This window comes from Purpureocillium lilacinum (genome assembly GCF_023168085.1).
Source record: "Purpureocillium lilacinum CBS 284.36 DNA, scaffold_8, whole genome shotgun sequence".
Lineage (NCBI taxonomy): Eukaryota > Fungi > Ascomycota > Sordariomycetes > Hypocreales > Ophiocordycipitaceae > Purpureocillium > Purpureocillium lilacinum.
In genome coordinates, this window is record NW_027072118.1 from 2,072,309 (window position 1) to 2,085,293 (window position 12,985).

Genomic DNA, 12,985 nt, shown 5'->3' on the forward strand with positions numbered 1-12,985 from the left:
AATGGTGGGGTAGATAGACAAAAGGCGCCTAGCAATTGTGACGGGGCGGCGCAGCGAAGAGGCCCCGGGACCCGAGACACCTCACCTGGACTATCCGCTGTGGCGCTTGCGACGGGGTGGCCCGCCGACCGCTGTGTGAGCTGGGGCTAGCGGAGGAACTTGTAAGGCCCTGTACTCGCTGGACCTGGCCTGGCCGTAGGTTGGGCAGCGTCCCGTCTGCCAGAGCCGCCGGATTGAGAGCCGGGATGCCGTCGACTTGTTGGGCGCCGGGCCTGCGACTGATACCAGCACGACAAACGCCTCTGTTGCACGAAGCAGCAGCAGGTCCTCGATTGCGCCCCCCCTTGATGCCCTGGGATGCGACGCGGGGTCTGTGCTGCTGCGAGTGCTGCGTGCCGAAGGAGGGATGCAGGGCGGATGGATGCACGAACGGCCTCCCTGTCGCCAAGGCACCTCGTCATGCAACCCTTTGGATGGAACTCGACGGGAGGCCCTGGTGGGGTTCCTGGACCGGATTTACGGTGTGGCGCGGCGCAGGGAGCGAGAAAGGGGAGACGGGGTCCGAGGGCCGGCAAGCCTGGGGAGTCTGTGACCGTTCTTCCACGTTACGTCTTGCGGAGTTTGACCGCGTCTCGAGCTGGGTGCAGGGCATCGAGACCGCTCAGAGGCCTTTATAAAGCCCCGGCATGCACTCCACTGACGGCAGCGGGTGTTTCGGGGGGGTGCGCATGCACCGGCTTGCGGCCCCCAAAAAGAGCACTGACTGAGGTGGACGGGTGGCCTGGAAGCTGCCCCTGCCGATACCTATGCGGCCTGTACGCCTCCGTACCGGCGATCCACCACGCAACAATAAACGTGCATCGAGGATTCAAGAGAAACCTGCTGGCCACTGCATCACCATCATCGATAAATTGCGCCTGCGCACCACGCGCGCGTCCATGTCGCATCCCCGTCTCACTGGCTGCCATCAGACGCCCCAGCCCCTTTACCTTGCCGTAGTCGACTTCTGCGCCGGGCCACTGAGAGCGGTCCAGGTGCTGCCAGCGGTGATGGGACTCGGCCCTGTCTGCCTCATTGGCTGCGCGCCCACCAGTCTGACTCGGGACGCGGCGCCCAAGCGCTTATGAAACGACTTGACTGCACCGTGCCAGCAGCCTGTAACCGCCATTTGCGTGCACGTGGCCGCTGCTGCATGTCCTCGCGGGCTCCGGGGAAACAATCTGATGCGGTACATTGCGCCGCGGACGTCAAAGCTCCGCGGCATGCTCTCTAGCTTCGTGATCAACCTGCGAGGCGTCGTTGCCATCTCGTCCTCAAGAGCGAGATGACCTCATGTCTTGTCTTTTAAGCTGCCCTGACGAACAAACCCTCGTCTCGTCATGTCTTCGGAGATTTGGCTTCCAACCCGATGCATCGGCATCATCCCGTCCGCGTCCGAAATGCATGCAGAATCGACCCATGCTGCAGCAGTAACGAGTCCAAGATGCCCTTGGCCCATTTCTTCTGCTTCACCTGGTCCTCGGTCGCCCACCCCCAGTCCTCGTGCTCGTCCGGTTCGAGTTTAACCGCCGCCGTGATCGCTTCTCTTCTCTCCGCTGGCGCAAGGCCCCGGCCCTCCTCGACGTCGACCTCGAACGTGACCTTGCGCCACATAAAGTCCAGCTTTTGGTGGTCCGGAATGTCGACCTGGTCGACCACTCGCTTGATGCTTCGCAGATGAAGACCAGTCTCCTCCCGGAGCTCCCTCGCCACTCCAGCGAGAACAGTGCGGTCCTTGTCCGCCTCGCAGCACCCGCCGGGAATCTCCCACATCAGGCCTGCAAAGTCGCCTGCCGCCCGCTGGATGAGCAGGATTTCATCGCCGCAAAATACCACGGCCCCGACAATAAGCGCGTTGACGTCTGGATTGGCGCGATAGTAGTCCGGGACTGAGATGTCGTACGCAGCTACCGACTCGGGGCCTTGTAGCGCGTCTGAGCTGGTCTTGGGCTCGGTGTGAGTATCTTGGTCTGCCGTCATAATTTGTCACAAATGTTCAATGCAGTGAAGTCGAAGAAGCATGCGAAGTTGAATACTTCAATCGCCTATATATCTCGACGCTCGCGGAAGCCTTGTCAGGCAGTCGAATTGGAGCAGGCTGCCGGGAAGCTTGTGCAGTAGCGCATGCAGCCGGCGTGACTCAAATTGTGGCCAGGGATGAGGCTTGTTCGGGTCAGAAACCTCAGCGCGTCGCGATGAGAAGGCAGCAGAGTCCGGATATCAGCTTTTCCACGAGCGCCCCATAATGATCAGGCCCTTGTCGGGCAGGCGAGCCGAGCAGGTTGGCTGTCCAGCGTCGCGGAGCACTCTCTCATTGTCACACATGACGCCGCCTGCGCAACTGTGCCTCGATAGTAAGGGGGCCAGTACGCCAAAAAAGCGTCAAGAAACCAAGGTCAGCCGTCCATTCTGAAGCTTCGTTACCAGCTCTTTAGCAGATGAGCCCGTGGCACCGCCAGATTATCATTCCCGAGTGCGCTTCCGTCTTGAAGTTGGATGCGTCGCGTGCGTCTTCAAAGCGGCGTTGGAGGTATTGGATGTATTATGTAATCATGCGTGTGGGTGTGGAGCGGAACATGTGTAATTCCTCCGCGCCCCTACCACCGCGACGAGGCTGAAGCTGCAGCACGACTCCCAAAAAATCAAACACCACAAAGGGAGAGGGCCAGCCCAACGCCGCCATTGCTTCCGACAATTCGCCGGCTGCGTGCCTTTCTTTCTTCTCGCCGCGAATCCCCCAGGACCGCTGGCTGCATCTCCTTTCGGCTTCTCAACCCCCCGGAGGAGTCCGATAAACTTGCTTGCCGCGTGTTGCTTCGACCCGCCCATCACCCGCCACGATGAGCACCTCCATGCGCGACTTGATCTCGGGCGAGGCGGAGCTGGACGACGAAGAGGACGACGAGTCCTTCGACGAAGAGACCGGCGAGGAGCACCGAAGGAAAAACCGCGCTGGCTTCGAAGACTCGAGCGAAGAAGAGGAAGATGACGATGACGAGGAGGAGGCCCGAAAGGTGCGTGCCTGGCGCTCCATCAGTCTCGTCAGCCCCTGTTAACCTTGCCTTACCCAGATTCGTGAAGGCTTCATCGTCGACGAAGATGAGGAGGAGGAGGGCGGAGAGGGCTCCGATGGCGAAGATCGTCCGATCAAGCGGAAACGAGAGCATCGCGACCGCGAGGAAGAGGAACGCCTCGATGAAGACGACTTGGAGCTCATCGGGGAGCAGTTTGGCGAGCGACCGAAGCCACAGACCCAGGTAAGCCTATCGGGTGGTAAATGTGCCCTTCGAGAAGTGCGCTGCTGACAGGCACTCCAGTCCAAGTTCAAACGACTCAAACGAGGTCATCGCGATGACGACGAACCGGTAAACGAGCGCCGCGGGCTCGAGGAAATCTTCTCCGACGAGGATGAGGAGGCCGCCGATCAGCGACCGTACGGCCGGTCCAACTTCCGGGCCCAGGCTGACGAGTTTGACGACTTCATCGAAGAGGACTTCCCAGAGGACGAGGACGAGCGCATGCGACAGCTGGAGGATGCCGAAGTGGCTCGTCCGCGTGACAGGGGCGTCGGTACGATCGTCGATACAACCGGGCTGGACAAGGATGCCCTGGACGACATGGAAGCCATTTTCGGCAATGGCGAAGACTACGACTGGGCGCTTCAACTGGAGGAGGAAGAAGAGGATCGCGAGCGGGAGGAGCAGGCGATTGAGCTCAAGGACGTCTTTGAGCCTTCTCAGCTCAAGGAGAAGCTTCTCACGGACGAGGATAACGAGATTCGATTTACGGACGAGCCCGAACGATTCCAGCTGGACCGAAAGCCATTCAAGAACCTGCAACTGTCGGCAGAGCAGTTCAGAGAGGAGGCGCGTTGGATAACGACCCTGCTCTGGCCGAAAAAGGGCCTGAGCCAAGAGCTTCAGGCCCCTTTTGGCAAAGCTGTGGGCAAGGTTCTCGAGTTCTTCATCGTGGATGAGGTCGAGGTGCCGTACGTCTTCCAGCACCGCAAAGACTATCTGCTCCATTCCAAGAAGATCCGAAGATCGACGCGCGACGACCCCGATGCTCCCGACTACACCATTCAGTCAGACAAACTCCTGAACCAGGACGATCTTTGGAAGATCCTTGAGCTCGACATCAAGTTCCGCTCCTTTGTCGAGAAGAGGAACTCTCTTGAGCGCACGTACGAAAGCCTCAAGGGTCTCGATGTCTCCGACCCTATTGTGGAAGAAATGATCCCAGAAGCGACGACCATGGAGGAGCTGCAGGACTTGCAAGACTACCTGCACTTCCAATACGGTCCGAAGCTCAAGGACCTGGCGGCCATGTCTGGCAACGTCTCGCAAACCAAGCGGCCAGGCTCCAAGTCTTCGCTGTACGACCGTGTCCGCAACGGGAAGGCTTACTACTTTGTGAAGGCGTACGGCATCGCGGCAGACCAGCTTGCAAAGAACGCGTTGCGCCAGGGCAAAAGGGTGACGCCCGACGACGTCGAGCAATACCCGATGGATTTGGCCGACAGCCTTATTGACGATAGCTTCAACACTGGAGACCAGGTCATCAATGCCGCGCGCCAAATGTACTCGGAAGAGCTATTTGCCAGCCCTCGGATGCGCAAGTACTTCCGGAGCTCATACTACCACAATGCCGAGATCAGCTGTCGGCGCACCGACAAGGGGCTGCGCAAGATTGACGACTCACACCCATACTACGAGGTCAAGTACCTCCAGAACCAGGCCATTGCAGACCTCGTTCACCAGCCTGAGCTGTTCTTGAAGATGATGAAAGCCGAAGAAGAGGGCTTGGTAGATATCAAGGTCGAGATGCCATCCCATTACGATTTCCGACGGCTGCTCTACCAGGAGTTTGAGTCGGAGAATTTCAGCGACAGAGCTGAGCAATGGCGGGAGGAGCGCAAGAGAGTCCTCGATCTTGCGTACCCCAAGCTGGAAAAGGTTATCGTCAAGAACGTCAAGGAGGTGATCAGGACGTTCTGCCAGGACGAGGTGCTCAGGATGTGCAGGCAAGAGTTCTATAGGAAGCTCGACCAGGCCCCTTACAAGCCGAAGGGCATGATCCTAGGCACCACACCTCGCGTCCTCACCTTGTCCAACGGCATGGGTGATCCCGCTCGCGAACCCGTGTGCTGGGCTTGGGTCGAGGAGGACGGCCGTGTGCTGGAGCAGGGCAAGTTTGGCAACCTCGCTCGCGACGAGTCGCAGCGAGACGCGTTCGTTGAGCTTGTGCAGCGGCGTCGGCCGGATGTCATTGGCGTGAGCGGCTGGTGCGCGGAAACGCACAAGCTTGTGCGCGATCTGGAGACGCTCGTCAGCGAGAAGGGCCTCATGGGCCCTGAGTTTGACGACCCCGAGACCAACGACTACCGCACGGAACCCTTGGAGGTCATCGTCGTGGACGATGAGGTCGCGCGTCTGTACAAGGACAGCCCTCGCGCTCTGGCGGAGCACCCTTCCCTCAATCCCGTCACACGGTACTGTATCGCGCTCGCGCGCTACATGCAGAACCCGATGAAGGAATATGCCGCGCTCGGCAAGGACGTCTCGTCACTGTCCTTCCATCCTTGCCAGCATATGCTTCCTCAGGAGAAGCTGACAAAGTATCTCGAATCTGCCATGGTGGATACAGTCAACATGGTCGGAGTCAACATCAACGACGCCATGAACGACACATATACAGCCAACCTCCTGCCGTACGTTGCCGGCCTCGGGCCCCGAAAAGCGACCAGCGTCATCAAGGCCATTAACACCAACGGTGGCTCCGTCACGACAAGGGACGAACTCGTCGGTGACCCTGACACTGGCAAGGTGCCCGTCGTTGGCCCGAGGGTGTGGAACAACTGCGCAAGCTTCTTGTACATCGACTACGACGCGACAAACCCATCATCTGACCCGCTGGATAACACACGTGTTCATCCGGAAGACTACGAGCTTGGCCGCAAGATGGCCGCCGATGCCCTCGAGCTGGACGAAGAAGACGTCAAGGCGGAGACGGACGAGAACGGCCCTGGCGCAATCGTGCGCAAGCTGTTCAAGCAGGACGAGCAAGAACGCGTCAACGAGCTGGTGCTCGACGAGTACGCTGACCAGCTGTTGAAGAACTTCAACCAGAGGAAGCGGGCCACGCTCGAGGCAATCAGCGCCGAGCTTCAAGCGCCGTACGAAGAATTGCGGAGGAGCTTTGCGCTGCTGACCCAATCGGAGATCTTCACCATCTTCACCGGTGAGACGAAGGTGACCTTGTGCGAGGGGATGATCGTGCCCGTCAATGTACGCCTCGTACGCGACGACTTTGCCATCGTGAAGCTGGACTGCGGCATAGAAGGCCGAGTCGAGGCACACGAGGTGACAAACCGGCCGTCGGTAAAGGACGTGCTCAGCACTGGCCAGACGGCGCAGGCCAAGATCTTGGAGATGAACTACAAGGACTTCATGGCGAAGCTGTCGATGCGAGAAGACTCGCTACGCATCCCGTACAAGCGGCCCATCAACTACGGCAGAGACGGCTGGGATTACTCTCTCGAAGCCAAGGACAAGGACGAGCTTCGAGAAAAGGACAAGACCACGGGTCGGACACAACGTGTGGTAAAGCACCCCAACTTCAAGCCGTTCAACTCGGTCCAGGCCGAGGAGTACCTGGGCTCGCAGCCACCCGGCGAGGTCATCGTCCGGCCGTCATCGAAGGGTAACGACCACCTGGCGATCACGTGGAAGGTTGCCGACAACGTGTACCAACACATCGATGTTCTGGAGATGCAAAAGGACAACGAGTTCTCGGTCGGCAAGCTGCTCCGCGTAGGCGGCAAGTACACGTACAGTGACCTGGATGAACTGATCGTCGACCACGTCAAGGCTATGGCGAGAAAGGTGGAGGAGATGATGAGGCACGACAAGTTCCAGAACCGCTCCAGAGGCGAGACGGGTATGTGCTTTCCCCGACGTTGCTGCTCATATCATGATGCTAACAATGTCAACAGAAAAATGGCTGACTACGTACATTGACGCCAACCCCAACCGGTCAACGTATGCATTCTGCATCGACACGAAGCACCCTGGGTATTTCTGGTTGTGCTTCAAGGCCAGTCGGACCGCGCGAGTCATCGGTCTGCCGGTCCGCGCCATCCCTCAGGGATACGAGCTCAAGGGGTATCAGTACCCGGACATGCGAGCTCTGTGCAACGGCTTCAAGCTGCGGTACCAGAATGAATTCTCCAAGATGGGGACGAAATAACCGCCATAGGCGAGACGGGTTCGGCTCAGGACTGGCGAGTCTTGTGTGGGAGTTTTTGCTGTACATTTAGTTTCCCTCTTGGTCTTCGGTTGGCGTGCGGAGGGGTCGCAGGCGGGCCAAACAGCGCAGGTCTGGGAGCATGATAGAATACTATGACAATACGTGCAGTGACGCAGTTTTTGGGTGGTGGCTACCCGCTCTTCTTGTGGTGTCGCCAGTGCCAGCGCATTGGCGAGTGACGAACGTTCAAAGCGTAGGGTACATGTCCAGCTCGTCGACGATTTCCGAGTCAGTATCAGATACTTGGTTGCAGCTTACTCGTCTGTAAGTCGCCACATGTTCTGACCGAGGGTTTCGTTTATCATCTTGACGTTGTAGCCAGACCCTGACACACGGCGGCATGAACAACGATGTCTTGGCCCTCTTTTCATGCGTAGTGCTATTCGTGGAGCCAACGTTTGCTAGTTGTAGTGCCGTCCTACGTTTCATCTCGGCCGCGCCCTTACCCCACGCTGCACCAGCAATTTTTGGTGTGCAAGCATAGGACGATAGCGGCGCTCTGCCTGTTGCGAGTAATTTGCTACTGTTCCTCCTGTTGCTTTCGTTGCTTTCGTTACTGTCGTTGCGCAAGCCCCCTATGTACACCAGCGAGCGTCACTGCTCTGACATGTCACACAGATCGGGAGCACCGACTGGTTTTTGTCGTGAAGCCAGCTTGTTGACACACGTGCTAGACATGCCATTGCTGCTGACAATACGCTTTCGCGTTCAATTGACCCTAGTCTTTGGGTAATGCATATGGTTGCTAATTTACATCCCTAAGTATCATGCATCCTATTCCTGGGGCTCCTCGGCAACGTAGTGCAGATAGGCACCCAGAAGCTTGATGCCCTCAATGTAGTTGCGCTTGTCCAGCTTCTCGTTGATAGAGTGAGCACCGTCCGTAGAGCTACCCATGGGCAGGAGCAAGACGTTCTTGCCAGTCGCCTCCTCAAATGTCAAAGTAACGGGGATGCTGGATTGGATTAGCGCAATTCAACAAGGCTGGCTCGATGTAAGTAGAGCTTACCTTCCACCCTCGCGAGTAAAGTCGGGCTGGACGCCCCAGACGCGCTCGGTGGCCTTGGCAGCGGCGGAGAAGTTCCAGTGCTTGGGCGACGCGGCCCACCACTTGCCCGTGTGCTGGGCAAACACCTTCATGGTGTTCTTGCTGCCCAGCTTGGCAAACTGCTCCTCAACGTACTTGTACACGCAGTTGTTGGTGGTGTCGATGTCCATGTTGGGCACGGTGCGGATGGAGAACTTGCCAATGACCTTGGCGGGGATGACCGTCTTGGCGCCGGGGCTGGCGAAGGCACCCTCGATGCCGTGAACGGAAAGGGAAGGGTATCTCCAGCGGGCCATCAGGGTGTTCTTCTTGTCGTCGTGGATGGTGGTCTTGCTGCCGAGAGACTCAAAGATGTTGTCCATGGTGAAAGAGATGCCGTCGTAGAGACCCTCCTCCTCCTTGGTCACAGGGGCAACTTGCTCCATGATGCCAGGGATCTGGATCTTGCCGTGGGTATCGACCAGGGAGCCCAGGAGGCGCACCAGGTCGGTCATGGGCTCCTGGGCGGTGCCACCAAAGACACCGCTGTGGAGGTCCGCGCCGGGGCCGGAGACCTCAATGGAGTAGTAGTTGCAGCCTCGCAGGCCATAAGTCAGGCAGGGCTTTTCGGTTCCCAGCCAGTAGTTGTCGGAAATGCACACGGCGTCGGTGTCGGCAAAGTACTTCTTGGCCTCGGCCTGAATGAAGTCGTCCAGACCCTCGGAACCGTACTCCTCCATGCCCTCGAAGCACATGAGTAGGTTTACGGGGAAGTCGACGCCAGCCTTCTGGTGAGCCTCAATGGCGTTGAGCCAGCCGAGAACGGGGCCCTTGTCATCGGTAGAACCACGACCGAACATGCGGCCCTTGTCGTCGACGGTCAGGTCGAAAGGCTCCGTGGCCCAGCCGTCGCTCTTCTCGGCGGGCTGGACATCGTAGTGGCCGTAGACCAGAATCGTGCGCTTGTTCTTGTCATTGCCGTATCGGCCAAGGACGACGGGAGGCAGGTCGAGGTGCTCCTTGTGAGGCTGCTTGCCCAGGGGCCTCAGCTCGACCTCGGCGCCAAGAGCCTTGAGCTCGCCAGCGAGCCACTCGCCCATGCGGACGACATCGGGACGGCGGGCATCCTCGGCCGAGATGGAAGGAATGGCAACGGCCTTGCGAAGGCGCTCGATGAAGTCGTTGGCCGAGGCGTCGACCTGCTTGAAGTAGCTGTCGAGTTGGGGAGCCATCTTCTTTGCTTGGTGGGCGCGGATCGCGTCTGTGAGGTACGGGTGACGGAGGCAAGGAGGGGCAGTCTGAGACGGTAGAGCGAAGCTTCTGGGTATCTCAAACGGTCGTCTTGTCGAGAGAGAGACTGCGGATCGAGTGGCACGACAGAACAAAGAAGTCTGCAGCAAGACGGTGCGGGGCATCGCTGGCCTAAGAAGAAAACACGCTGCAGCTTACACACGCCGTGCCCTCCTTCTACATCAGGTGGTGGTGGGCTGGCGGGGGAGTTGAAGAACTGGACGTGCTGTGACGCTCCTGCCCAACTGGCGACAAATGGCAGCAAAGGGCCCTGTGGCTCGGCGGAACCAGCGGCTACAAGCGGCAGCCAATGGATATTGGCTTAGTCACAGGAACCCCGGGGCCCACCGCCCGGCAAGTTGCATCCGTGACAGCAGACAGCCAAGGCAGGACGGTAGGTCACGTGATGACATACAGTGGCCCGGAAAAACTGTTCCACCATCGTTCCGGAGATCTCTGCCCGCTGACAAACCGGCGCCCTCCGCAACCAGTCAAGTCAACTGTCAGCCCCCGCCAACTGGGTTCTTAACACCTCCCGAACGTCCTGCGCATGCGCTCTGACTCTTCCCCAACAACTCCATCCGCCTCATCTCCCCTTGTGCCTCCACGCGTCGTCGCCATCGCCAAACACCCCAAAGGCCGGCTTCTACGGTTGCTTCTCCATATTTGCTGTACCATTCGCCTCTCCGACCGGGCTCGCCGCTTCGACCGACCGTAAACACCGCAGGGTGCAGCTCGCGTGTCGCACCTGCAAAGCTCTCCATCGACCAGCGTGACTCGACTCCCGCCCGCCGTCTCCAGACCATTGCCGTTTCTTCAGTGTCTTGCTGTCGTTTGACTGAGGATTCTGGAAAGTAATTATAGCTGACCCAAGACGTTGATTTGGCTTCGAGGGCGTCGTGGTGTGTTTGGTGGTGAGGAGGACCAAGGACGCGAGATCCTTTACTGGCCTCGGCCAACTGTACCCTTATTCCCTCTGCCCTGTTGACGTCTGTTCCTCCTTCCAAGTACAATCAGAAAAATTGAATATTTCCGTTCAACCCTGACCTGCGAGAGCACTTGGGCGTGCAAGACAAAAGGAAAAGGAAAGAAACAAAGGGACGTTTCTGGCTGCGGACCAGCAATTCATATCTTCATTCATCACACACTTCCTCGTGCGGCTTCTTAGCCAGGCGTCTGTGCCTCTGCCCTGACGAGGATCGACCGAAGCGCCAAAAAGCTGCGACCTCGCGGCTTGGTTCCTCGTAAGCAGAGGGAAGCGACACCGCACAACCAGCGACATCATGTCTTCATCAGTGTTTTTCAAGTTCAAATCCCAGAAGGAACCGACTCGGGTGGAGTTTGACGGAACGGGCATCTCTGTCTTTGAGCTCAAGCGCGAAATCATTACCAAGAGTGGCCTGGGCGACGGCACCGACTTCGACCTTCACATATACACCGACGACAACAGTCAAGGTGAGTTGGGCTTCACTACGGGCAACAAGGCAGATTCGCTAACATGTTGCTTAGAATATGACGATGACACAACAATTGTGCCGAGATCTACGACGGTAATCGCCCGGCGACAGCCAGCAGCCAAGCCTGGAGCTGGGCGTGCCGCTCGATATGTCTCGGGAAAGGCCCCGGTATCGGCCAAGAACGCTGGCCGCAAAGAACAGGCTGCCAAGGCCTCGGCGGCGAAGCCCAGCACGAGCGCCATCAGCCAGATGAACGCGGCCATGACCGAGGAGGAGAAGATGGCGGCCATGTTCGCCGCTCAGAGCGAGCAGTGGTCTGCCCAGCAGGAGGAGATGTCCCACCAAGCGCCCGTCTTCAAACCCGGAGCCAAGAGGCCAGCAAACGTCCCTGACCATGACCCCCCAAACGGCTACATCTGTTACCGTTGTGGCAACAAGGGTCACTGGATCCAGCTGTGCCCGACCAACGACGACCCGGACTTTGACAACCGACCCCGAGTCAAGCGGACTACAGGCATCCCGCGCTCGTTCCTGCAAAAAGTCGACAAGTCCGTCGTCTTGGCTCAGTCCGAGGGCGACGAGTCAAAGCGGCCCTCTGGCATCATGGTCAACGCCGAGGGCGACTTTGTCATAGCTGAGCCAGACAAGGCGTCGTGGGAACAGTTCCAGGCAAAGACCAAGTCTTCAACGGCCAACAAGGAGGCCCAAGCCGAAAACAAGGAGGTGCAGGAGCGCGGGCTCGAGTGCTCGATTGACAAAAAGATGTTCATAGAGCCAATGAAGACGCCGTGCTGCAAGAAGACGTTTTGCAACGATTGCATCACAAACGCGCTCATCGAAAGCGACTTTGTCTGCCCGGCTTGCCAGACAGAGGGCGTACTGATCGATGACTTGACGCCCGATGAGGAGACGGCGAAGAAGATTCAGGATTACCTGAAGGAGAAGGAAACGGCCAAGTCACCGCAGCCGGGTTCTCCAAGGCCGGATGCCGACCTCGAGGAAAAGCCAGAGGAAAAGGCGGATGACAAGGCGGAGGACAAGACCGAGGACAAGACCGAGGATCGGACGGAGAAGGCAGAGAGGAAGGAAGAAACAGATACCAAGGAAAACTCCAAGTCACCCACGCCAAACGCCGCCACACCGGCTTCGCCACCCAAAGGGCCCAAAGCGCTCACTCAAACCAACGACCAGAAGGATCCTCACCGCGAAAGCAGCGTCAACCCGAAGAAGCGACCCGCCGACGACTTCCTGGAGAACCCCAAGATTCCCAAGGGCCCCAAGGCCATGCAGAACCAGCAAAACATGATGCCCAACGCCATGAACGGCATGCCAAACATGGGCATGAACAACATGATATTCAACGGCATGGGCATGATGCCTAACATGATGGGGATGCCCAACATGAACATGAACATGGGCATGGGTATGCCAATGATGGGAATGCCGATGATGGGCATGGGAATGAACGACTTTGGCATGAACGGCGGTTTTGGAGGCATGGGTGGTAACATGGGCTTCAACGGCATGCAGGGAATGAACGGCATGAACATGAACAACATGGGCATGCAGCAGGGCCCCAACATGGGCGGTATGGGCGGCATGGGCAGCATGGGTCCCATGAATGGGTTCCAGAACGGCGGCAGCTTCTCGCAGCAAAACGCTGGTGACGGCGAGGAGGAGGACGCCTACTTCCGCAAGCCGGTCAACCCACACCGGCACCAGAACAAGCAGCGGCGCGTGCGCCCGAGCGACTACCGCGAACTATGAGGCGGTTGGAGGGGCGGCGTATTGTTTGGATTCTTTGGGTTCGGCGTTTGGCAAAGGTTTAGCACGGCGGACACACGTGTACCCGCATAGGGCGCCT

General features: G+C 58.4%; 4 protein-coding genes across 4 annotated transcripts; 2 read left to right on the top strand and 2 right to left on the bottom strand.

Moving 5' to 3' along the window:
- Window positions 1-1,419: 1,419 nt before the first annotated feature.
- PLICBS_010358 (uncharacterized protein) lies at window positions 1,420-2,019 on the bottom strand (the record flags this gene model as incomplete). The annotated part of the gene is made up of 1 exon (XM_018326533.2): window positions 1,420-2,019. One exon carries the CDS (start codon window positions 2,017-2,019, stop codon window positions 1,420-1,422), a length of 600 nt encoding a protein of 199 aa, XP_018174853.2.
- Window positions 2,020-2,879: 860 nt separating this feature from the next.
- Window positions 2,880-7,287, top strand: PLICBS_010359 (transcription elongation factor spt6; the record flags this gene model as incomplete). Its single annotated transcript, XM_018326531.2, has 4 exons — window positions 2,880-3,053; window positions 3,111-3,296; window positions 3,357-6,978; window positions 7,034-7,287. The coding sequence occupies 4 exons, from the start codon at window positions 2,880-2,882 to the stop codon at window positions 7,285-7,287; spliced, it is 4,236 nt and encodes a 1,411-aa protein (XP_018174851.1).
- Window positions 7,288-8,121: 834 nt separating this feature from the next.
- PLICBS_010360 (uncharacterized protein) lies at window positions 8,122-9,606 on the bottom strand (the record flags this gene model as incomplete). The annotated part of the gene is made up of 2 exons (XM_018326530.2): window positions 8,122-8,302; window positions 8,357-9,606. The coding sequence occupies 2 exons, from the start codon at window positions 9,604-9,606 to the stop codon at window positions 8,122-8,124; spliced, it is 1,431 nt and encodes a 476-aa protein (XP_018174850.1).
- Window positions 9,607-10,947: 1,341 nt separating this feature from the next.
- PLICBS_010361 (uncharacterized protein) lies at window positions 10,948-12,888 on the top strand (the record flags this gene model as incomplete). The annotated part of the gene is made up of 2 exons (XM_018326529.2): window positions 10,948-11,119; window positions 11,174-12,888. The coding sequence occupies 2 exons, from the start codon at window positions 10,948-10,950 to the stop codon at window positions 12,886-12,888; spliced, it is 1,887 nt and encodes a 628-aa protein (XP_018174849.2).
- Between the last annotated feature and the right edge of the window lie 97 nt (window positions 12,889-12,985).